This window comes from Physella acuta, unplaced genomic scaffold (genome assembly GCF_028476545.2).
Source record: "Physella acuta isolate Inbredline_101_S28 unplaced genomic scaffold, ASM2847654v3 ptg000502l, whole genome shotgun sequence".
Classification (NCBI taxonomy): Eukaryota; Metazoa; Mollusca; class Gastropoda; family Physidae; genus Physella; species Physella acuta.
The window spans coordinates 711,322-738,046 of NW_026732021.1; the positions used below are offsets into that span (position 1 = coordinate 711,322).

The following is a 26,725-nucleotide window of genomic DNA, read 5'->3' on the forward strand; positions in this document are numbered from 1 at the left end:
TGTCATTTACCGAAACGCCTTAGGGCGCCAAATGTATTTTTAACCGAAACCTTCCGTTGAAATATATAAGGTAGCTCTAAAATTACACCAATAAAGACAGTTTTTTAGTTCCCTTAATCATCAGATTAACCCGAGTCCCCCCCCCCCCCTCATAAATCTGATATCTGCAAATCTCTTTATTTTATCCTTGAGGTTTGAACAAGTCGGTTACCTCATATCTTAACCAGTGAACAGTTTGGAAAAGAGGGCGTTGTTTGTTCACGTGACCTCTGGCGGAGCTCTACGAGATCTCGCGATCAGTTTCACCAAGTTTTACAATCGTCCATCACAAGCGGAGGTTGATCCGGGTATTCGGCTACTGGCTCAATGATTATTATTGAATGAGGAGCCTTACAGCACTTTCGTTTTTTATATCGTTTGAATAAGCTGAAAAGCTGTGGGTGTACAGTTTTACATTCCACCCCAAGTCCTGACGTGCCATGAGGATGTTGACTGTGCTGCCAGTTGGGCTGGTGCTTCTGAGTGTCGTGGCCCTGGGGCAGGCGGCTACGGGAGACTGCCCGCAGACGGACACCAGCGAAGGCCTTGTTGACCTGAAACACGGGGAGAAGGCATGCGCACCGCTAAAGGCAGGTGAAACCACAAAGGGGGCGCGTTTTGTCACCTGCAACTCTGGCTTTGTCTACACACAAGCCTGCCAGACCATGTTAAAGTAAGTCGCTCTTACACACACATTCTTACATTAGTACCATGTAAATAGTATCTTCATCATTATCGTTTCTCTACGCCCATTGGAGAACTAGGCATCAATAATTTCCGTCTCTAGCTATAGCTTCTGCCAGGTGGAATGTTAGGACTCTTTCCATCAATGCTTTATATTTATCCATTGATCTTTTCCGTGCTCTTTTTTGCCGTCTCATTTTCTCTTGCCGTGTGGTGTCCATTTGAGAGCAGTCCTAGCCAATGTGTCTGCTTTCATTCTTAGCACCTGACCCAACCATCTCAATCTTCTGTGTCTGATAAGTACTGTTCATGGTTGAATGAGTGTTTTGCTATTCAAATATACATTTTGACCGAGTTTTCTAATCAGTAACATTTTCTTCATACACTGTCAGTTCCTACTGGTTTAAATGTTTTCTGCAGCTTTAATGGAAATCAGAATAGGAATTCGTCGGTGGCAAATGTTTGGCAATGCAAGCAGTATGCCAGAAAAATATTATTAAGTTCGCGTACATATTCTATAATTTAAAATAAAATGCCTATGTGGCTCACTCGCTCAAATTGTCTGATAACGGCTATGCTAAAGGGCACAAACGCCCCCAAATGTTTTTCGTGATGTTAAAAAAGTACCATTCTCTAGGATTGACTACATAACGAATACTTAAACTAATATCACCTCATAGAGGGTTAACACCTGGTTATCTTGACCTAATTAACAGGTATGACGTGTTTTCCGGGACTTGTAACTGGCCATTGTTTGCTTCTTGTACACTCATCAGCTTCGGTTCTGGAGGTAAGTCTGCACCCAGGGGAGGTGACTCTCTTTGATAAACTACGTCATTTTGTAAACAAAGTCAATGCAGATTTGCATGTTAGTTGTAAAGGGGGGAAAATTACATTACATAAGATATACGGTCTCACAAATTATCAGGTGGGGGGGGGGGCAAAAAAATTTAAACCACAAGGTTTTTACTGTGTCTAAAAAGTATATATCAAAAGAGTTATATATTTTTCACTAATATCACATTTTTTTGGCATTTTAGTTCGTTATTTAACTTGAGATCATATATTAGTTTTACGTACCTGGATATTATACAAGCATTTTAAGGTTTCGTTATTTGGACCATTGAATTATAACGTTATATTTTCAGGTAATTCTACAACTACGCCGGCCACAACCAAAGCCACTTCTACAACAGCAAGGGCAACCACTGTTAGAAGTTCAACACTGCTCAGTTTAATTCAAAACTCATCACCTACATCGTCTACATCAGCATCAACAACATCTACAGCAGCAACTACATCATCAACACCTTTTACAACATCCACAGCAGCAACTACATCATCAACACCTTTTACAACATCCACAGCCTCAACTACTTCTATACCTACAACTTCTACAGCCACATCATCGACAACAGCAACAGGTACAACGACAACAACAACACCATATACAACAACATCAACAGTCACAACGACGACGACACCACCATATTCAACAACATCGTCAGATACAACTTCCTCATCTGCGTCCTATACACCAACAGATAGCCAGACCACAACCACTGCAGCTACTTCTACAACCCCAGTGTCGACCACATCTGCTACAACTTACACACCTACAACATCAGCACCTCCTCTAAACTCACCACCAACTACTTCAGCAACAACAATATCAACAACACAATATCCACCACCACCAACTACATCTCAACAAACTCCATCATCACCACCACCAACATATCCAGAAACAACTACATCTTTACAAAACCTACCTACATCTTCAACCGAACAATACTATTCGACATCGCATCCCACCACATCAACGCCACCACCATCAACAACATCACAACCAGCAACAACATCACTGCCATCAACAACACCACTGCCATCAACAACACCACTGCCATCAACAACACCACTGCCATCAACAACATCACTGCCATCAACAACACCACCACCAGCAACAACATCACAACCAGCAACACCAACATCACAACCAGCAACACCAACGACCCCACTGTCGTCTACAACACCATTATCGTCAACAACATCAACAACGTCAATGCAATCAACGACATCACTGCCATCAACAACACCTCTGCAATCAGCAACACCAACGACCCCACTGTCGTCTACAACACCACTATCGTCAACAACATCAACGACATCAATTCCACCAACAACACCAACAACGGTGACGACCACACGGAAGCCCTACGTCACTGCTCCCCCGGCGCCCGCTGGGCCCTGCACGGCTGACAACTGTAAACTCCCCGACTGTTTCTGCTTCGGGGCGGTGCCAGACATGGCGCCCGCCGACCTGCCCCAGTTTGTCATGCTGACCTTTGATGACGGGGTCACGGCGCAGCTGTACAACAAATTCTACCGGGCTCTCATTGTGGACAACGATTACAACATAACCAACCCTAGTGGCTGCCGGATAAAGTAGGTAGCCAGATCAGTTTAACTCATTCACTATTGTCACAACTTTTTAACTCATTCACTATTGTCAAAATTTTAAGCTCATTCACTATTGTCACAACTGTTTACAACATAACCAACCCAAGTGGTTGCCGAATAAAGTAGGTGGCCAGATCAGTTTTACTCATTTACTATTGTCACAATTTTTAAACTCATTCACTATTGTCACAACTTCCTAACTCATTTACTATTGTCACAGCTTTTTTTTACTCATTCACTATTGTCACAACTTTTAAAATCATTCACTATTGTCACAATTTTTAAACTCATTCACTTTCAATACAGGAATTGTCAATCAGGATATAGATCTATATGTCAATTACTTAATCTCCAACTGTTTTTAACTTGAATTGACTTTAATTGACTGGGGGGGGGGGGGGGGAGGAAACTATAAATGCTTGAAAATATTAGTAGAAAATATTTGGTAGAAAAAAAAGGACACGTTAGGCATCTAGTGGGGTAAGGATGGGGAGAATTCAGATGGAGGGCAGAGGCAAGTAACTTTGATTGAGTTTGTAAAACTATTGTGGCTAGCTATAAGTTTGAACTGTCTCCAATCATCAGGACTGCCTTGTTCATCACGATCGCTAATACAGACTTCAGCAAGTTGAAGGCCGTGTGGGATGCTGGGAACGAGGTCGCCTCGCACACCATCAACCACGCCACGCTGGTGGGGGAAAAAGAGAGCGACTACCCACCAATGGTTGAAGCGGTAATATCAAAACATTCAGGGTGCTACTAAAAAATTCAGGGTGCTACCGTGCTACTAAAACATTCAGGGTGCTATTAACATGTAGGGTGCTACTGAAACATTCCGGGTGTTACTTAAACATTCTGGGTGCTAAACAAACATTCAGGGTGCTATTGGGTGGTATTAACATGTAGGGTGCTACTAAAATATTCAGGGCAGAGGCGTAGCGACTCTTCCCGGCGCCCGTGGACAAACTTTCAATGTGGCGCCCCCCCCCCCCATATATTTTTTTATATTTATAATGCAAGATTGCAGCTAAAATGATTTTTTTTCCAACCCATGTTGGCGCCCACTAGGGTCGGCGCCCGGGGACATATGTACCCCCCATCCCTACGCCTCTGATTCAGGGTGCTACTAAAACATTCAGGGTGCTACTGAAATATTCAGGGCTCTATTGAACGCTATTAACATGTAGGGTGCTACTGAAACGATTTTTCTAGTTTACCACTGAATGCATTACATTTAAAATAACACACATTTCCTTTAACTAAATTGGTAAAAACATTTGATTGCTAAAGTGTAGATTGTTTAAATAGATTTTTGAACGACCACTTTTACTACTCTATGTAAAGAAAATGCTTATATTTAGTGCATTCAAAAACTAATTATTAAACAGGTTTTTACATAAAATGTTTTTCCCACGTTTTCTTTAACTTGCTTTCTCTGTGTGTTTATTTGTTTGTCTTTCCAATCAAATCTTGCGATCGAAATTTCTGGCACTTCCCAGTTAGCTAGCGCGCTGAAATTTTCAGGGAAGCTTTATTATGGATGACCATTGAATATTCAATTGTTATTATTACTAAATTGATCAATGGAAACATTTTATTGAGCATTTTAGACCGCTATATAATCTATATATATAATTCTCCTCTGCTAGCCATTAGAAAAAAAACCAGCGACGCGTACCTCGCGCGCAGTGAAGCGAACGATCACACGTCGCCACAGGCTTAGGGGCAGATAATTTAGCTTGAACCGAGTTTAAAGTTACAGGAGGTAGGCCAGTTTGGGGGAGACGATATGGTCGAGTGGTTGGGCACACGATTGCTATCCCACTCGACACGGGTTCAAATCTATGTGTTCTAGTCAGTAACGTATTCACAGAACGTGTTTTTTACGAGTTGTCTTTTTACGAGTTGTCTTTTTACGAGTTGTCTTTTTACGAGTTGTCTTCGTTTACCCAAAAAAAGTGAAAAGATAAAATCGATAGCAAGATTTTAATGCAAACAAACAGACAAAGACTAAAAAGTAGAAAATAATAATCATTAAAAAAGTTTTAAAAAACCCACGTTTTCTGATTGAACTAAAAAGTACAAAATAAATGCTATAGGCCCTACATCACAATAATGCAAGCGATCACTCTACTATAAGCGAGCAAAAACGTGGGGCGCCGTGATTTTCTTACAGTTTCTAATACTGTTGACTCTCTACAAGCTCCCTAATAAAAGTCAATAGTATTATCTAATCAATAGTAATATAACTTTTACTTCGGCGCCCCACGTTTTTGATCGCTTATAGTAGAGTGATCGCTTGCATTATTGTGATGTAGGGCCTATAGCATTTATTTTGTACTTTTTAGTTCAATCAGAAAACGTGGGTTTTTTAAAACTTTTTTAATGATTATTATTTTAAATTGTTTAATGTGGTTTTAAATCAACAAAGATAACGATGTTTTCCTTGTTTCAGATTGAGGGAGTGAGGAGGCTAGTTCTTAACGCCACAGGGAACCAAAATCTGACCGACGCCATCTTGGGGTTCCGCGCCCCCTACCTGCGTGTAGGCGGGAACATGCAGTTCGACGTCCTGCGGGACTACAAGTTTCTCTACGACTCCTCCATCAGCAACATCGAGATCGCTGCCAAAAGGAAACCTGTCTGGCCGTTCACCTGTGATTACTTGATCACCAAGTAAAGTGTTTTACTAAATGTGTTCAATATTTATTGATTTTACAGTGAACTTAGGCAGTTTTGTACCAATTAAGAGCCTTCTATAAAAAAATATACATAGCTAAAAGTGTTTCAAAATATTGTTCTTTACAGAATTTACAAAAGCTAAAAATCTACTGGACTTGTATTAACTGACCAGACAATCTATCCAACCATGTAGTAACTGACCACACAACCTATCCAACCCTGTAATAACTGACCACACAACCTATCCAACCCTGTAATAACTGACCACACAACCTATCCAACCTTGTAGTAACTGACCACACAACCTATCCAACCCTGTAATAACTGACCACACAACCTATCCAACCTTGTAATAACTGACCAACCTATCCAACCCTGTAATAACTGACCAACCTATCCAACCCTGTAATAACTGACCCCATGCCCTATCCACAGCTGTGTCAACCCGCCTTGCCCCACAAACGCCTACCCCGGGTTTTGGGAAGTCCCGATGAATTCCTTGATTGGTGACAACGGCTACAGTTGTAGCATGATAGACGCCTGCTCCGTTGGTGCAGACGTTTTCCAGACGACTCGCCAGGAATGGTACAACTTTTTTAAGTACGTTTTTTTCTCCTTATATAAGAAACTCGCTTGTATCGAGTCTACGCCATACATTTAAAGTGTCGTTTTATTCATTACTTCTGCTCAAATCAATTTAGGAGTCCCACGATTCTCATCTGTAATTTTTTCACTTTAAAGTTTAAAACTAATACAAGAATCGCATTGATTCACTGTAGCGGCATGATGCTGACTCACCACTAGGTCACCCCCCACCCAACGACTTTATATTAGCCGAGCTAAAGTGTGGTTAATTAGATGTCACCCCCCCCCCCCCCCCATTACACACACCTCCTGGATAATGTCACTCAATACTTAAATATGTTTACAATTTTATGAGGTGTTAAATTTAAAAGAAAAAGCAGATTTTCTAAATCAGGTCGACTATTGTTTTCGTTTCGGTGTCACCCTCTTGGTGTAGTGTGACAGTGTCACCTGGTGGATCCAACCCCCCCCCCCCCCCCCCCCCCCATCCCCATGAATACCATAATTGTATCGTTACTGCCTAACGCCATAAACAGTTTAAAATGCAAACTAGTAACGCGCAGTCTAAAAATAAAATGGTATGTGGCAATTTTGTTTGCTATACGGTTAAAACTTTGAGACGTTTTTTTTTTTTCTTTCGTTCGCCAGACAGAACTTTGAGAGCCACTTCTACCCCGTGAAGGTCCCGATGCCAATTTTTACCCACGGCTCCATGTTCCTCCGCTCCATAGAATCCTACCCAGCTCTGGTGGCCTGGATCAAAGACGTCTTACAAACCCGCACTGACGTCTGGTTTGTCACGCCCAAACAGGTGCTGCAGTGGATGAAACAGCCGCTGACCAACGCTCAGATGATCCAGCAGAAGTGGGGCTGTTAGTGTTAGGCGTTTGTGCCTCGTTCTGGGGCAGATACTAATGTCGGAGTCCGAACAACAAATAACCGGTGTTGAATTTTTCTTAATTTTAAACATTAAAACGTATATCTAAGTTTGAGTGGATTTGGTTGTGGACCTTTCTTATTCTCTTGCTGGTTTTCAGTCCGTGCAGGATGGTATCGATACAGGTATCTCTGGTGGTATGGCATGTCGTATCCTGAATGGTATTACTGAAGATATCAGAGGTGGTATCGCTGATTATGTCACTGATTTCTGCTAGTCCAGTTATTTTCCCTTCCTTGTCTCGACTACCTACAGCTGCATGTTTGACCTAAGTACTGGCTATACGTGAATAGTGATTTATAACATAATTTATAATTTGCTAATACATTTTTACAGAAATTTAACGAAAGTAATTTTTTTTTGTACTTCTGTTTAAACTATTTGGCTACCACTACTCGCATTTGATCTGGCAGTTTTTTTCGTTTACTCTCTTTCAATTGATGCCTGAAGCTAATTGAGACAGTTTAACTTAAGTGAATTACCTGATTTAATTTTTTTTTAAAGTAGCCTATATTACAGTATTATAGCCCTACTGTGAACAGCACTTTTATTTCTTCGCAGTGTTTCTTCCATACTTTTTCTATATAAATTCCATTGCGTTCGGAAGAGATGCCTGGAAGAAACTCCGTTTCTTCGTGGTTCTGAATATTTTCTTTATTTAGGAATTCTAGAACAAGCCAACGTCGTGGGCGCACTGCACGGTCGTCCCAAGATTAACAAGTTCCCCATACACTGAGGGGAACATTGTGGAGTCTATGTCGTCCCCAGATTAACAAGTACCCCATACACTGAGGGGAACATTGTGGGGTCTAGGTCGTCCCAAGATTAACAAGTTCCCCATACACTGAGTGGAACATTGTGGAGTCTATGTCGTCCCCAGATTTACAAGTTCCCCATACACTGAGGGGAACATTGTGGGGTCTATGTCGTCCCCAGATTAACAAGTTCCCCATACACTGAGGGGAACATTGTGGTGGGGGGGGGTCACGTTCTCCCGAGATTTACAAGTTCCCCATACACTGAGTGGAACGTTGTGTTGTCGGGGTCTAGATTAATGGTACTTACCCTGGGTTCGATCACGAATTAGGGCGGAGGTCAAGACAAACACCCGACTCAGATTTTGTATATGCGTAAGATAGAACTATCTATCTATATATATAATTCTCTTCTGGGAGATGCTAGAAAACAAGCTGTAAACGCACTCCCTACCACCCCCCACCCCTACATGGTCTGGTGAGCTGTCGTTCACTCTAAATGTTTACAAACAGAGCCGATTTAGTGACGACTATTAGGGGCAGATAATTTAGTTTGAAACGATTTTAAACGTAGGGGGGGGGTAACAAAGTGGAGTTTACTTTAACGGAGAGGGGGGGGGGGGGGTTGTCGCCCTTAACGAGCTACTTATAGTGTTTTAAAGAAATATTTTCAGTGGCAGCGTTGGTAGTGTCGAATTCACAAATTATGAATAACTGAAAAGTAGAAAAAACAACAACTAAATAGCGGCGTATGATATGCCGCGGGTCGGCTCATATATATAGTTCTCTTCTGGGAGACGTTAGAAAACAAGCTGCAAGCGCCTCCTTACAGTCCCCTCTTTCTCACTATCACTATCACTACTACCCCCACATGGTCTGGTGAGTTGTGGTCACGCTAAATGTTTACAAAACGTAGAGGCGGGTTTAGTGACGGCTATTAGGGGCAGATAATTTAGTTTGAAACTATGTTAAACTTACAGGAGGTCACTAAGAGGAGGCTGCTTTCACGGGGGGGGGGGTGTAGGGTCGTGGTTGGGGGAAAGGGGGGGGGGGGGGTTAGTGTTTTAAAGCAAATATTTTCAGCGGCAGCATTGGTACTGTCGAATTCACAAATTATGAATTACTGAAAAGTAGAAAATAAAACAACTAAATAGCGGCGTATGATACGCCGCGGGTCGGCTCGTTAAGTAAAAATGGGTATCTGAAACTGGTGAGGTTCGGCACCTCCAAAATGTAACCGTCAACATACAAAAGTACAGGTAAAAGGCTTACCTGACCCTAACACAATTAAAAATTTAACTTATCTAATGGTTTTCTTTTTAAATTAGAGTCAAATGATTATCTTAAAATCTATAGCAAGTATAATTAGGCAAACAAATTTACAAGACTTGAATTATTTGTGTTTATCAATTTAATAAAACCCAGATACCTATTTTTATTTTTATTACTATTTAATGTTAGGTATTTTCACAAAATTATTACAAGTTGTTTCCCTTAATCCTATTTAATGTTTCAATGGTAAGTAACTAGCCGAAATCAAAATTAAATAAACAATTTATATCTTGCACTGACTAAAGTTATATAACAGTAATGTAATACATTATTATATTGATAATGAATATTAAAATTATAAATAACATGTAGTTGTAAAAAAAGCTTTAATCCAACGTATGCATTAATATTGGAGAAAGAAATCTGTCATTGTGTTCTTTGTTGACCAGTACGAAGGCTCTTTAATTTACTTGAGTTATACTTTTATTTGACGTAGTATACAGTGTTTCTTCCAGACTTTTTTCTCCGAGGGGAGGGGAGGGCGGACTAAATTATTCCTGGGGGGTGGGGTGCGGGTACTGGTAAAAGTATATATGTTCTATATAAATTCCATTTCGTTCGGGAGGCGGTAGACTTTCTACCCCCCTCCCCACCCAGATGAGATGCCTGGAAGAAACTCTGGTAGTATAATACTCCAGTTGGAATGGTGATTGGTGAACATTCAATTGACCACTTTCTTCACGCTAAAATTATTCATGGAATCTGCTATACAGCTTGACTGGGTTTTTTTCTTCAAATAAACTTGGTTCATTTCTTCTATAATTTACACGGTGTTAAGCAAGTTACTCAATTGAATTTTTACACAAAATCTGGGATTGAGAAATTGAAGTACGTCCAGATAACAAGCAACTTTGTTAAGACCCCCGTCCAGATAACAAACAACTTTGTTAAGACCCCCCCCCCCATGCAGATAACAAGTAACTTTGTTAAGACCCCCGTCCAGATATCAAGCAACTTTGTTAAGACCCACGTCCAGATAACAAGCAACTTTGTTAAGACCCCCGTCCAGATATCAAGCAACTTTGTTAAGACCCCCGTCCAGATATCAAGCAACTTTGTTAAGACCCCCGTCCAGATATCAAGCAACTTTGTTAAGACCCCCGTCCAGATAACAAGCAACTTTTTTAAGACCCCCCCCCCCTGCAGATAACAAGTAACTTTGTTAAGACCCCCGTCCAGATATCAAGCAACTTTGTTAAGACCCCCGTCCAGATAACAAGTAACTTTGTTAAGACCCCCGTCCAGATATCAAGTAACTTTGTTAAGACCCCCGTCCAGATATCAAGCAACTTTGTTAAGACCCCCGTCCAGATATCAAGCAACTTTGTTAAGACCCCCGTCCAGATATCAAGCAACTTTGTTAAGACCCCCATGCAGATATCAAGTAACTTTGTTAAGACCCCCGGCCAGATAACAAGCAACTTTGTTAAGACCCCCGTCCAGATAACAAGTAACTTTGTTAAGACCCCCGTCCAGATATCAAGCAACTTTGTTAAGACCCCCGTCCAGATATCAAGCAACTTTGTTAAGACCCCCGTCCAGATAACAAGCAACTTTGTTAAGACCCCCGTCCAGATATCAAGTAACTTTGTTAAGACCCCCGTCCAGATAACAAGCAACTTTGTTAAGACCCCCGTCCAGATAACAAGCAACTTTGTTAAGACCCCCCCCCCCCATGCAGATATCAAGTAACTTTGTTAAGACCCCCGTCCAGATATCAAGCAACTTTGTTAAGACCCCCGTCCAGATAACAAGCAACTTTGTTAAGACCCCCGTCCAGATAACAAGCAACTTTGTTAAGACCCCCCCATGCAGATATCAAGTAACTTTGTTAAGACCCCCGTCCAGATAACAAGCAACTTTGTTAAGACCCCCGTCCAGATAACAAGTAACTTTGTTAAGACCCCCGTGTAGTTAGCTGTTTGACTTTTTATGTCTGTATTTGTTTTTTATTTATTTGCTTGTTTATGTGTTGGTTTGTGGCAAATCTTATAACTCAATTTTGACCCTCCTCTATTGCAGCTGTTTCGTACAAACCTAATAGATACATTAATCTCTTAAAATAATGTAGAAATATCTTATTTTTTAATGTGAGCAGATTTTAAATTCGTCGTTTGAAATCAATGTGAAGATCACGAAATTCAACAATACCAGGGGAGATGACAACAGGATTAATCTCAAGCCAACCCTCGATCAGCCCGGTTACGTCAGTCGACTGATTGTCACGGTTAGTTGGTTTCATGGACGTTAAGAAGGGGAAAATTGTCTTTTAGAAATCGCATATATAATTATTATCTATCTATATATATAATTCTCTTCTTGGAGACCACAGAAAAAAACAATCGGTAAGCGCGCCTAGCAGCCCCCTCTCTTCCTCTCTAGGCATATCCCTACCACCCCCACCCCCACATGGTCTGGTGAGCTGTGGCTCAATCATAGAGCCGGGTTTAGTGACGGCTATTAGGGACAGATAATTTAGTTTGTAACGATTTTGAACTTAGGGGAGGTAACTAAGAGGAGGCCGATTCCACGGGGGGGGGGGGGGGGTGTTTGGGGAAAGGAGGGGGGGGGGGTATCATCCTTTACGAGCCACTGATAGTGTTTTAAAGCAAATATTTTCAGTGGCAGCATTGGTACTGTCGAATTCACAAATTATGAATTACTGAAAAGTAGAAAATAAAACAACTAAATAGCGGCGGCGTATCAAACGCCGCGGGTCGGCTCGTTATATATATTCAGTACATTTAAAATGTACGAGCCGACCCGCGGCATATCATACGCCGCTATTTAGTTGTTGTTTTTTTCTACTTTTCAGTTATTCATAATTTGTGAATTCTACACTACCAACGCTGCCACTGAAAATATTTCTTTAAAACACTATAAGTAGCTCGTTAAGGACGATACCCCCCCCCCTCCGTTAAAGTAAACTCCACTTAGTTACCCCCCCCCCCTCCTACGTTTAAAATCGTTTCAAACTAAATTATCTGCCCCTAATAGTCGTCACATAACCCGGCTCTGTTTGTAAACATTTAGCGTGAACCACAGCTCACCAGACCATGTAGGGGTGGGAGTGGTAGGGAGCGCGTTTACAGCTTGTTTTCTAGCGTCTCCCAGAAGAGAATTATATATATTGATTATTGTCACGGTTTTTGATAAGCTTTTTAGCACAATTTCCATACGGACAATTGCGATTATTAACTCGTCAAGGATGTGTGTCCGATGTGTGTCCGCAGCTTTAAGTTGTATCTCCTCCTCAACGAAGCAATATCGAGGACTAGTTCCAAAAGCAAATATGTTAAGCAAGTTCCGAGGATGATTGTGGGCTAAAAATTCCCGGAATTCCTTCCTGGATTTCCCGGAAAAGCCAAAAAAAACTCGAAAAAATGCAGTTTTTTGGCCCATATCTCGGCAACCAGACCACTTAGCGACTTGAAACATTTACCAATCAATTCCTGCCATAATTTAGAACAATATTGCCGAAGAAAGTTTTCAAAAATATCCTTTCGTTCGGTCACCAAAAATTAATTAAGGAAATTGCGCTTAAATTGTCACTAGACTTTTTATTAACTTGTTTAGTTCATAACTTAAATGTCTTTTTGTCTTTTTTTTCTGTCTGTGGGCTTGTGGCAACTCTTGTTACTCAATTTTCCGCCTTTATAATGAGGGATTTCGTTCAAAGTTGCCAGGTGCGTTCGTCTTGGAAGACAACACAAAAATATCCAACTTTAAAATCTAATTAGATATTACACTGGTCTTTAAAATTGCTTTGAAGATTTCAAAATTCAATAAAAATTGGGAGATAACATGATTAGGTAAGCAACTAGCGATCACTAAATCAGCACGATGAACTATTGAGAGCTGTTCTTCCCCGCCTCCTAGTTTGAAAACCACTGGCTTAAGAGATCTCTGATGAAATATTCAAAGAGACACGGCATATGAAGGAACAGGGTATCAACATAAGTAATAATAAGAATTAAGATTATCCTTGAAATGTGATAGGTTCACACGCAGTGTTCGAGTGAAATAAACACCATTAAGAATAAGTTGTGTTCGTGGTAATATCACAACATTGTGTAGAAGGTGGGGATTGGGAGGGGGTGTTAAGTTAATTCATCTAAGCAAAGCTTAGTGGTTTCGAAGAACTCAAGGCTTTTGCTAGAGTCAACAAAAACAACTTACAATAGATCTACGCCTTGTTTGTAGGATATAAACATAATCCAGGATATTGGGATAGAAATGGGTAAACAAGGCCACCCGAAATGAATTCCTGGAACCCTCAGACACGCACCGATGATAATGGCTACCGCTGTTGAATACTACATTTTTCATTCTGTAATACTGTAATAAAACCAAAGTTGCAGGATAAATAGAAAAATGTATTTCAATCCAAAACTTTCAAGTCTAATATTTATATTAGTGCAGTTTAGTTGACTGATCTAATAATTGCTAAGTCCGGTATTTCAGTCCTGTGTTTAAATGAACTAATCTAGAATCAATTCCGGCGGTTAAGTAAACTAATCTAGCATTCAAGTCTGAAAGCTTAATTCAAAAATTCTAATCAGAAATTTAAACCAAATAAAAACTATGCTGGGTCATAAAAACAGCCTACGAATGTGGTATTAACTTCAAACATTTCATATAACAAGAAGTGGAAGGGGGGGGGGCAGAATTAATAAGTCTGATACCTTTATAATCTTACATAACACTATAACCACGATTCCGTATTTTAAATCTAAGACATGCTGTTTACGTTATATTTGAGTGTTTCTAGAAAACAGATTTTGTTTCAAACGATTAACCAGTGTTAATGACTTCTAAACTAAATAAACAAAGCAAAACATGAAATCTCCATGTACTATAAAGGTTGGGGAGGTTGGGGGAATATGCGCAGGTGTAATCAGGACACGGCCTATCCTGTCGTCTGCTAACTGGACCCAGGTGAGAATATCCCCCTATAAAGCTTGGCACAGGGCAAAATCTCCTTTGTAATTAGCGAGCTGTCTGTCTCAAGCTCAACATAGCTATTACCTTTTTTTTTCGAAGTAAGAAGTTACTAAAATATTTCATTTAAAATAAGAAGTTATTTGAATATTGGATCCAGAGTAAGAAGTTACCTGAATATTTAATTTAAAAACGTAGGTGTCAGCTAACCATGAAGACCTGGATCCTCGCCTGCTTATTGTGCTCGACGTTACGGGCGGTGGGCGCCAACACCCCGTGCATGGGAGTCAGAACCAGTGAGGGCCTCAGGAATCTACAGCACGGTGAGCGCGCATGCGCAGTACTCAGGAATGGCGAGGACACCTCGTACCTGGGAGTGAACTTCATCACGTGCAGCTACGGATATATTGTTGTAGAGACGTGTCCGTCCCCACTTAGGTAAGTACATCAGGGTTTAATTTATAGTCAATTTATCTTTTTGGTAGGTCAGGGGGTGGTTTAGTTAGAGAATATTATAGTTAGTTTTCTATCGAAATGTTTGACTTAACGTCAGGCCCACGGGTCGCATACAACAAATGAAGACTTTTGATGGGGCCCATGATACTTAAGGTCCAGAAATTTAGACGGCTGTGGATGGTTGCTGGACAATTTGTTGTCGCCCAATGGCCTCAATCTAATAAAAGACTACATGTTTGTTTTATTTTATTTAAACTCTATAAACGCCAGTGTTTTAACTCAACTTTTGTAAAGAATCAGCTTCATTCTTTTGTCAAATAAATCATATTATATTGTGTCTAAAATTCAGGCTTATCGCCATATTTCTCTAAAGTATAATTTATGTTTGTATAAATAAAACATATAACTGCAATTTAATGAACCAATACATCCCCACCCCCTAAAACGCCACCTGTTGTACAGGTACGATGTGGCAACAGACTCGTGCAACTGGCAGCAGCTTGCCACCTGTAGACCAAGGGAACAACCTACACCAAGTTCCGGTAAGTAATTCCATGCTTTATTTTAATGTGGTTTCCGTTACTCATTTTGGTTTTGGTGTTTATTTTCCTTGTTTTTATGAAACGTATTTCAGGTACAAACACTGCCTACACCAGCGAGCAGGTCCCTAAGCAAACCACAAACGAACATGCGCCAAAACCAACGGTTTACGAACCGACGCCAAAACCATCAGCATACGAGCAGACACCAAAACCATTAACATTCGAGCAGACACCAAAACCAACGGCACACGTCCCGACACCAACACTATCAACATACGTCCCAACACCATCACCACCAGCATACGAGCCGACGCCGACACCAGCAGCCACCAAGGAACCGAGTCGCAGCACATCACGGAAACCCTACACCCCCGCTCCCCCTGTCCCCAGCGGCCCATGCACCTCCAGCAACTGTCGCCTCCCCGAGTGTTTCTGCTACGGGGCGCGCCCCAACATGTCACTGGCCGACACGCCCCAGTTTGTCATGCTGACCTTTGACGACAGCATCACGGCCCAGCTGTACAGCAGCTACTTCCGGCCGCTCCTGGTTGATAATGACAACAAGGTCTTTAACCCTAACGGATGCCGCGTCAGGTATGTTCTAGGTCTTTAACCCTAACGGATGCCGCGTCAGGTATGTTCTAGGTCTTTAACCCTAACGGATGCCGCGTCAGGTATGTTCTAGGTCTTTAACCCTAACGGATGCCGCGTCAGGTATGTTCTAGGTCTTTAACCCTGACGGATGCCGCGTCAGGTATGTTCTAGGTCTTTAACCCTGACGGATGGCGCGTCACGTATGTTCTAGGTCTTTAACTCTAACGGGTGCCGCGTCACGTATGTTCTAGGTCTTTAACTCTAACGGATGCCGCGTCAGGTATGTTCTAGGTCTTTAACTCTAACGGATGCCGCGTCAGGTATGTTCTAGGTCTTTAACCCTAACGGATGCCGCGTCAGGTATGTTCTAGGTCTTTAACTCTAACGGATGCCGCGTCAGGTATGTTCTAGGTCTTTAACCCTAACGGATGCCGCGTCAGGTATGTTCTAGGTCTTTAACCCTGACGGATGCCGCGTCAGGTATGTTCTAGGTCTTTAACTCTAACGGATGCCGCGTCACGTATGTTCTAGGTCTTTAACCCCGACGGATGCCGCGTCAGGTATGTTCTAGGTCTTTAACCCTGACGGATGCCGCGTCAGGTATGTTCTAGGTCTTTAACTCTAACGGATGCCGCGTCACGTATGTTCTAGGTCTTTAACCCTAACGGATGCCGCGTCACGTATGTTCTAGGTCTTTAACTCTAACGGGTGCCGCGTCACGTATGTTCTAGGTCTTTAAGTGCCGCGTCAGGTATGTTCTAGGTCTTTAACTCTAACGGGTGCCGCGTCACGTATGTTCTAGGTCTTTAACCCTGACGGATGCCGCGTCACGTATGTTCTAGGTCTTTAACTCTAACGGGTGCCGCGTCACGTATGTTCTAGGTCTTTAACCCTAACGGATGCCGCGTCAGGTATGTTCTAGGTCTTTAACTCTAACGGATGCCGCGTCAGGTATGTTCTAGGTCTTTAACCCTAACGGATGCCGCGTCACGTATGTTCTAGGTCTTTAACCCTGACGGATGCCGCGTCAGGTATGTTCTAGGTCTTTAACTCTAACGGGTGCCGCGTCACGTATGTTCTAGGTCTTTAACCCTGACGGATGCTGCGTCACGTATGTTCTAGGTCTTTAACCCTGACGGATGCCGCGTCAGGTATGTTCTAGGTCTTTAACCCTGACGGATGCCGCGTCACGTATGTTCTAGGTCTTTAACCCTAACGGATGCCGCGTCACGTATGTTCTAGGTCTTTAACCCTGACGGATACCGCGACAGGTATGTTCTAGGTCTTTAACCCTGACGGATGCCGCGTCACGTATGTTCTAGGTCTTTAACCCTAAAGTAGGTGCTGGAACTTTTCTGTTGTATAATATATGCACAATTCCTAACTGTATGTTGCACGCCTTTTCAACCAACGGTTGTGGCTCTAACAGGTACTTGTTGGTTTTAGCAAGGCTCGACACTAGCGGTGTGTAAGTGTCTTATTTAATATCGTGGATCATTAATCAACAAGCATCTTTTCGTACGAATGTTTCATTTATTTCCTTTTGTTTACCGTTATCTTTTCTTAAGTGTTGTATGATTTATTTCCTTTTGTTTACCGTTATCTTTTCTTTTTAAATGTTGTATCATTTATTCCCTTTTGTTTACCGTTATCTTTTCTTAAATGTTGTACCATTTGTTTCCTTTTGTTTACCGTTATCTTTTCTTAAGTGTTGTATCATTTATTCCCTTTTGTTTACCGTTATCTTTTCTTAAGTGTTGTATCATTTATTTCCTTTTGTTTACCGTTATCTTTTCTTAAGTGTTGTATCATTTATTTCCTTTTGTTTACCGTTATCTTTTCTTAAATGTTGTATCATTTATTCCCTTTTGTTTACCGTTATCTTTTCTTAAGTGTTGTATCATTTATTTCCTTTTGTTTACCGTTATCTTTTCTTAAATGTTGTATCATTTATTTCCTTTTGTTTACCGTTATCTTTTCTTAAATGTTGTATCATTTATTCCCTTTTGTTTACAGTTATCTTTTCTTAAATGTTGTATCATTTATTCCCTTTTGTTTACCGTTATCTTTTCTTAAGTGTTGTATCATTTATTTCCTTTTGTTTACCGTTATCTTTTCTTAAATGTTGTATCATTTATTTCCTTTTGTTTACCGTTATCTTTTCTTAAATGTTGTATCATTTATTCCCTTTTGTTTACCGTTATCTTTTCTTAAGTGTTGTATCATTTATTTCCTTTTGTTTACCGTTATCTTTTCTTAAATGTTGTATCATTTATTTCCTTTTGTTTACCGTTATCTTTTCTTAAATGTTGTATCATTTATTCCCTTTTGTTTACAGTTATCTTTTCTTAAATGTTGTATCATTTATTCCCTTTTGTTTACCGTTATCTTTTCTTAAGTGTTGTATCATTTATTCCCTTTTGTTTACCGTTATCTTTTCTTAAATGTTGTATCATTTATTCCCTTTTGTTTACCGTTATCTTTTCTTAAGTGTTGTATCATTTATTCCCTTTTGTTTACCGTTATCTTTTCTTAAGTGTTGTATCATTTATTCCCTTTTGTTTACCGTTATCTTTTCTTAAGTGTTGTATCATTTATTCCCTTTTGTTTACCGTTTTCTTTTCTTAAATGTTGTATCATTTATTCCCTTTTGTTTACCGTTATCTTTTCTTAAGTGTTGTATCATTTATTCCCTTTTGTTTACCGTTATCTTTTCTTAAGTGTTGTATCATTTATTCCCTTTTGTTTACCGTTATCTTTTCTTAAGTGTTGTATCATTTATTCCCTTTTGTTTACCGTTATCTTTTCTTAAGTGTTGTATCATTTATTTCCTTTTGTTTACCGTTATCTTTTCTTAAATGTTGTATCATTTATTTCCTTTTGTTTACCGTTATCTTTTCTTAAATGTTGTATCATTTATTCCCTTTTGTTTACAGTTATCTTTTCTTAAATGTTGTATCATTTATTCCCTTTTGTTTACCGTTATCTTTTCTTAAGTGTTGTATCATTTATTTCCTTTTGTTTACCGTTATCTTTTCTTAAATGTTGTATCAATTATTTCCTTTTGTTTACCGTTATCTTTTCTTAAATGTTGTATCATTTATTCCCTTTTGTTTACCGTTATCTTTTCTTAAGTGTTGTATCATTTATTTCCTTTTGTTTACCGTTATCTTTTCTTAAATGTTGTATCATTTATTTCCTTTTGTTTACCGTTATCTTTTCTTAAATGTTGTATCATTTATTCCCTTTTGTTTACAGTTATCTTTTCTTAAATGTTGTATCATTTATTCCCTTTTGTTTACCGTTATCTTTTCTTAAGTGTTGTATCATTTATTCCCTTTTGTTTACCGTTATCTTTTCTTAAATGTTGTATCATTTATTCCCTTTTGTTTACCGTTATCTTTTCTTAAGTGTTGTATCATTTATTCCCTTTTGTTTACCGTTATCTTTTCTTAAGTGTTGTATCATTTATTCCCTTTTGTTTACCGTTATCTTTTCTTAAGTGTTGTATCATTTATTCCCTTTTGTTTACCGTTTTCTTTTCTTAAATGTTGTATCATTTATTCCCTTTTGTTTACCGTTATCTTTTCTTAAGTGTTGTATCATTTATTCCCTTTTGTTTACCGTTATCTTTTCTTAAGTGTTGTATCATTTATTCCCTTTTGTTTACCGTTATCTTTTCTTAAGTGTTGTATCATTTATTCCCTTTTGTTTACCGTTATCTTTTCTTAAATGTTGTATCATTTATTCCCTTTTGTTTACCGTTATCTTTTCTTAAGTGTTGTATCATTTATTCCCTTTTGTTTACCGTTATCTTTTCTTAAGTGTTGTATCATTTATTCCCTTTTGTTTACCGTTATCTTTTCTTAAGTGTTGTATCATTTATTCGCTTTTGTTTACCGTTTTCTTTTCTTAAATGTTGTATCATTTATTCCCTTTTGTTTACCGTTATCTTTTCTTAAGTGTTGTATCATTTATTCCCTTTTGTTTACCGTTATCTTTTCTTAAGTGTTGTATCATTTATTCCCTTTTGTTTACCGTTATCTTTTCTTAAGTGTTGTATCATTTATTCCCTTTTGTTTACCGTTTTCTTTTCTTAAATGTTGTATCATTTATTCCCTTTTGTTTACCGTTATCTTTTCTTAAGTGTTGTATCATTTATTCCCTTTTGTTTACCGTTATCTTTTCTTAAATGTTGTATCATTTATTCCCTTTTGTTTACCGTTATCTTTTGTTAAATGCTGTGTCATTTATTCCCTTTTGTTTACCGTTATCTTTTCTTAAGTGTTGTACCATTTGTTTCCTTTTGTTTACCGTTATCTTTTCTTTTTAAATGTTGTATCATTTATTTCCTTTTGTTTACCGTTATCTTTTCTTAAATGCTGTGTCAATACTTTCGTCTGTTTACAGTCAGTTTTTCTTAAATGTTGTGTCATAAATTTACTTCGTGTAGAGTTAACTTTTCTAAAACGTATCATTAATTTACTGTGTTTATACTTAGCTTTTCTTAAAGTCTGTATCATTAATTGGCTTTGCTAATTATAGTCAACCTAAATGTTACATCATTAATCTCGAATAAAGCAGCAGGAAAACAAAGCTAAATGTGTATCCACTCAGCCTAGTAAATTATACCGCCACCCTCCCCCTTCCATCCAATTGTTTATGGTGTTTGATTATGTCATAGCAAGATACATAAGGGAAGTAACTCCTCCGGATTTCAAGGAAATCATCTAATTTTTGCCCCTGTTCGTCAAAATTTCTTTCCCTTAATTACCCTATAAAGTTGCTAGACATAATTTATCCGTTCGCCTACAGGACATCCTTGTTCTGTTCCCTTTCTGTATGTTCCTAAATCCCAAAAAAAGAACACACTCCCAAAAGAACACACCCCTAAACTTGGGGTCTGTCTCCACCAGGATGGGCTCGAAGTCCGATCATATTTCCATAAATGGGGAGATTTCACAGATTTATCTGATTGTGTCAAAATATACGACAGGTGAATCTAAATTTAAGCCCTAACCCCCAGTTAATACCTGTCTCAGCTGAACTACAGGGAGCGTGCTAAAATTTCACCGTTCTGTTTTAGATAATTTATGCGTTTTGTAGAAAACGGAGAAAGCTTTAAGGTATTATATGATTCAATGTTTTAGAAAATTTAAACTCCTTGGTAAGCATTCACTTCAGCATGGTCAGCAAATATGAGACTATAGAAAATTAACCAGCATATTGTACATTGGTTATCCAGTGTCAAATTTACCTGTTCGGAGATAATCATGTTGTCAAAAACAAACAAAATAACAAACAAAAAACAAAGAGTACAATTAGATAAAACTGTTTAAGATTTTGCAGATGCGTGTATAGTTTCTTCAGAAATATGTGTCTAAATTGTCTTCAATGTTGTGTCTCACTAACTTTTAAAAAATAAAGTGAGTATTCTACGTGCGCACTATTAAACCAACACCCTATTTCAGTTAGCTGGTTGGTCAATATTCTTGTGTATCTAGATCTAACAGAAACCTCAACATCCACATTTCTGGATGTACTTTACTATTTCCGCCCATGATAAACGATATAGGTAGCGTGGCAGAATCGATATTGAAGCGGCTATCAAATATAAGTGTCGGATTCAAAAATTGTCATAATTGTGTTGTTGTTGTTGTTGTTTTCGTTTTTTTTTTTTTGTTATTAGTGGAAATAGCATCGATATTATAAATTGTTTTAAACTTACGGCTACGGTTAAGGTCAGGGGTTAGGGATGGGGCTAGAGGCAGTCTAAGAAAATAAATTTTGACGTATAGATCTACATTTTATGTAGAAGCGGTTTTTGTTTTTCCTCAGACAATTTCGTCACACTGTAGAGGAAATACGCAAGGTGCTTACATCCTCTCACATGCTGTCCAGAAAATAAACACTGTGCTTATTTCCTCTCAACCTTGTGTATTTCCCTTTTGTTTGCCGAAATAAGCGCTACCCATATTTCTTGCCCTACAATATCTATCTTTACCCCCCCCCCAGGTCAGCCTTCTACGTGTCTCTGGACAACACAAACTACTCCCTGCTGAAAAACTTGTGGTCAGCTGGCCATGAAATCGCCTCCCACACCATCCACCATAGCCTACCACTTGGCGATACACCCAGCGACTACCCTGCAATGGTGGACGAGGTAACTATTTACCTGTTACAAAATGTTACACAATCACCTGTAACAAACTTACCTGTAGAAGACATTACGACCTCAATAGAAAAAATTTTATTCTACAAACGCCGACAGGGCAATAAAGTATCATATCCAGTGTTTCTTTCGGGAATTTTTCTCGTATGGGAGGGGAGCACTTTTGAAACTGCACTTAAATTTCCTGGGGATTTTCTAATTAATTTTTGTTTCTATTCCGTTGGGGACGGGCAGTGGACTTGCTTCGAAATGAAAACTGATCATTTCGAGGCATTTTTTTAGCCTGGGATCGCTGTTAGAGTTTAGGAAGAGGTTAGAGTTAGTGCTAGGTTCAAGATCGTTGGAAAGGTCAGACCTGTTTATATATATATAGAAAAGTTTAGTGCAGAGAATACCAACAAAACAATAAAAACTTGCATCAAAACGGTGGGAGAAGTACCGCAACAGTAGGTGTTAATCCTGATCTTAATCTTCCCTAAGCGATTACCACCTTAAAGCTGGATTTCTTTAATGTCGGTCCTGGCACGTTAACTGTATCGTCTGCAGATTGACGGCATGCGTCAGACAGTGCTGAAGGTAACGGGAGAGCAGACGCTGGCGGACTCCATCGTGGGGTTCCGCGCCCCCTACCTCCGTGTGGCGGGGGATGTCCAGTTTGATGTCCTGCGGGACTACGGGTTCCTGTACGACACCTCGGTCACTAACGTGGAGATAGCCGCACGCAGGAGTCCGCTGTGGCCCTACACCTTTCACTACGCCGTGGGCAGGTAAGAGGGGGGTACAAATATTGTCGGCCAATTCTAATTTGGGAGGAATTATGGAAGTGGCCAGATTTTTTATGTGACCTTTTGATTCAAGCTTAATTTGGATTTTAAAAGATAAAAATTTATTCGCCAATTAAATCAGGTGGCTTTAACCCTAGATTCTAGACGAGATTAAGTCCAAGTTTTTGGAAAGTAGGACAGCTAGAGCATATAGCTTGTCTTCATCCCCCCCCTCCCTCTCCCCCGGCTGGGCCTGACCCTACCACCGAGGGTCCTAATACATTCAAAAGTCTGTTTGCAAAAAGTTCGAAAGGTCAGGTTAAGATCTTTCATACGGCTTGGTGGACTTGCTTGAGCACAGATTGGTGGAGTAGTTACTGGTCGAGTGCAAACTTCACACTACACTACACTACACTACACTACACTACACTACACTACGCTACGCTACGCTACGCTACGCTACGCTACGCTACGCTACACAACACTACACAACACTACACTACACTACACTACACTACACTACACTACACTACACTACCCTACACTACACAACCCTACCCTACCCTACACTACACTACACTACACTACACTACCCTACCCTACACTACACTACACTACACTACACTACACTACACTACACTACACTACACTACACTACACTGCACTGCACTGCACTGCACTGCAATACACTACACTACATTACACTACACTACACTACGCTACACTACACTACACTACACTACACTACACTACACTACACAACACAACACTACACTACACTACACTACACTACATTACACTACACTACACTACACTACACTACACTACACTACACTACACTACACTACACTACACTACACTACACTACACTACACTACACTACCCTACACTACACAACCCTACCCTACCCTACACTACACTACACTACACTACACTACACTACCCTACACTACACTACACTACACTACACTGCACTGCACTGCACTGCAATACACTACACTACACTACACTGCACTGCACTGCACTGCACTACACTACACTACACTACACTACACTACACTACACTACACTACACTACACTACACTACACTACACTACACTACACTACACTACACTACACTACACTACACTACACTACACTACACTACACTACACTACACTACACTACACTACACTACACTACACTACACTACACGACACTGCACTGCACTGCACTACACTACACTACACTACACTACACTACACTACACTACACTACTTACACACACACAATCACACACACAATCACACACACATGCGCACAAATTTGTGTAGTGTACTATAAATATAATAAAGTTAGAGATGATTAGAGCTGTTACCTAATTGTCTACCTGTCTAAACATGAATCAGCTGCGTCAACCCGCCCTGCCCCACCAAGTCGTACCCCCTCTGGGAAGTTCCCCTCAACGCCTGGATGGGAGACAACGGCTACAGCTGCAGCATGATCGACGCCTGCATCGTTGGTGACGGCGTGACAGCAACACAGAAGGACTGGTACAACTTCTATCAGTGAGTACAGCACAAACTTCTCATGGCTTACCATGGTGATAAACCGTTTCCATGATGACATGCTAATTCGTTTCGTATTAAAAAAAAAAAAAGAACAATTCACTAACCAAAATAAAAGAGAATGTACAATACTGAGAAAAGTTAGTAAGAAAAGTAATGAAGGGAAATTCAAAAGATATAGCCAAAGAAAATTTTTATCAATTTAAATATTTTTATTCATATTATTTTAGTTGGTTGGAAGACAAAAAAATTCAGATTTCACAATTTTCCTCATTTTCATAGTTTCCAGCCGCTTCGAATATGTGGTTTATTTTATTTTATTTATTTATTTATTGTTGTTGTTGTTGTTGTTTTTAATTTGCTTTGCTATGTTAAATTGTAAATTTTCTTTTCCTAGGCGGAATCTTGAAAATTACTTCTACCCCGTGAAGGTCCCGATGCCAATTTTTACCCACGGCTCCATGTTCCTCCGCTCCATAGAATCCTACCCAGCTCTGGTGGCCTGGATCAAAGACGTCTTACAAACCCGCACCGACGTCTGGTTTGTCACGCCCAAACAGGTGCTGCAGTGGATGAAACAGCCGCTGACCAACGCTCAGATGATCCAGCAGAAGTGGGGCTGTTAGCGCATAATCTAGGCAGACGATAGTAGCGCCCCTGTACAGACACTAACCGTCTCTGTCTAGTCAGACGCTGGTACTAACCGTCTCTGTCTAGTAAGACGCTGGTACTAACCGTCTCTGTCTAGTAAGACGCTGGTACTAACCGTCTCTGTCTAGTCAGACGCTGGTACTAACCGTCTCTGTCTAGTAAGACGTTGGTACTAACCGTCTCTGTCTAGTCAGACGCTGGTACTAACCGTCTCTGTCTAGTAAGACGTTGGTACTAACCGTATCTGTCTAGTAAGACGCTGGTACTAACCGTCTCTGTCTAGTCAGACGCTGGTACTAACCGTCTCTGTCTAGTAAGACGTTGGTACTAACCGTCTCTGTCTAGTAAGACGCTGGTACTAACCGTCTCTGTCTAGTAAGACGCTGGTACTAACCGTCTCTGTCTAGTAAGACGCTGGTACTAACCGTCTCTGTCTAGTCAGACGCTGGTACTAACCGTCTCTGTCTAGTAAGACGTTGGTACTAACCGTCTCTGTCTAGTCAGACGCTGGTACTAACCGTATCTGTCTAGTCAGACGCTGGTACTAACCGTCTCCGTCTAGCCAGACGCTGGTACTAAGCGTCTCTGTCTAGTCAGACGCTGGTACTAAGCGTCTCTGTCTAGCTAGGCGCTGGTACTAACCGTCTCTGTCTAGCCAGACGCTGGTAGCACCTCTGTCTAGCCAGACGTTCTTAATGCCTCTAATGTGGTCTAGATCATTGTGTCGAGTTTTGGATACTTTTAAAAAACAGATGAACTTATTATACCAAAAAATAAATAAAAAATCCATCCTCTTAAATTATTCAAGTTTTTATTTGAAGATTTCCACACTGCTGTTTCAAAAGTGTGTTTATTAAATGACGAATGCAGTAAATTATAGGCAACCTGTTAAAAAGTTAATTTATGTATGATACAATTCATGTGAGCCTCCTGTAGGCCTATTGTCTCATATTATATATATATATATATATATATATATATATATATATATATATATATATATATATATATATATATATATATATATATAATATTAGTTTATTGCTAAATCCGAATCTGTGTTATCATTTTTGTCACTATTTGAACAACTTGTTAGCTTTCACTTTGAATGGGACAGGCAGGGCACAATATTTATGATGAAAATAAAAGATTTTATTATTAGAGTAATTTTTGAAAACAGTCTCTGTTTTACTTGACATGTCCCACGTTACAACTGTATAACGGTTTGTCTTTACTACACTTCAACGACTCATTAAACCTGCTGGTGTAGAGACGGGACCTTCGGCAAATAGTGACCAGTTGCCTAAGGGGTCGTCCATAAATGACGTCACACTCGTAGGGGGGAGAGGGGGTCCGTAATTTTGTGACGGTGTGTGATGAGGGGGAGGGGGGTCAGATGGTGTGAGTCACTTTTTTGCATTATAAAAAAGCAATGTTAGAAAACGAGTTTTAGCCTTTATTTAGCGTTTTAGAAAACAGTTTTTAATAAATTGTAATAGGAATTGATCAAAATAGTCTATGTTGGCAGAGTTCTGACAAGATTTTGGAAAAATATCGATGTTTTAAGAAAACTTCAACAGCAA

At 39.9% G+C, this 26,725-nt stretch overlaps 1 protein-coding gene across 1 annotated transcript; it reads left to right on the plus strand.

Moving 5' to 3' along the window:
- Positions 1 to 213: 213 nt before the first annotated feature.
- LOC131944663 (mucin-2) lies at positions 214 to 26,085 on the plus strand. The gene is made up of 16 exons (XM_059305433.1): positions 214 to 712; positions 1,440 to 1,513; positions 1,872 to 3,168; positions 3,769 to 3,916; positions 5,639 to 5,859; positions 6,301 to 6,465; positions 7,099 to 7,322; positions 10,604 to 11,056; positions 14,468 to 14,516; positions 14,614 to 14,853; positions 15,334 to 15,413; positions 15,506 to 16,007; positions 22,023 to 22,170; positions 22,726 to 22,946; positions 24,333 to 24,491; positions 24,889 to 26,085. The coding sequence occupies exons 1-16, from the start codon at positions 480 to 482 to the stop codon at positions 25,115 to 25,117; spliced, it is 4,443 nt and encodes a 1,480-aa protein (XP_059161416.1). The 5' UTR covers positions 214 to 479; the 3' UTR covers positions 25,118 to 26,085.
- The last annotated feature ends 640 nt before the right edge of the window (positions 26,086 to 26,725 follow it).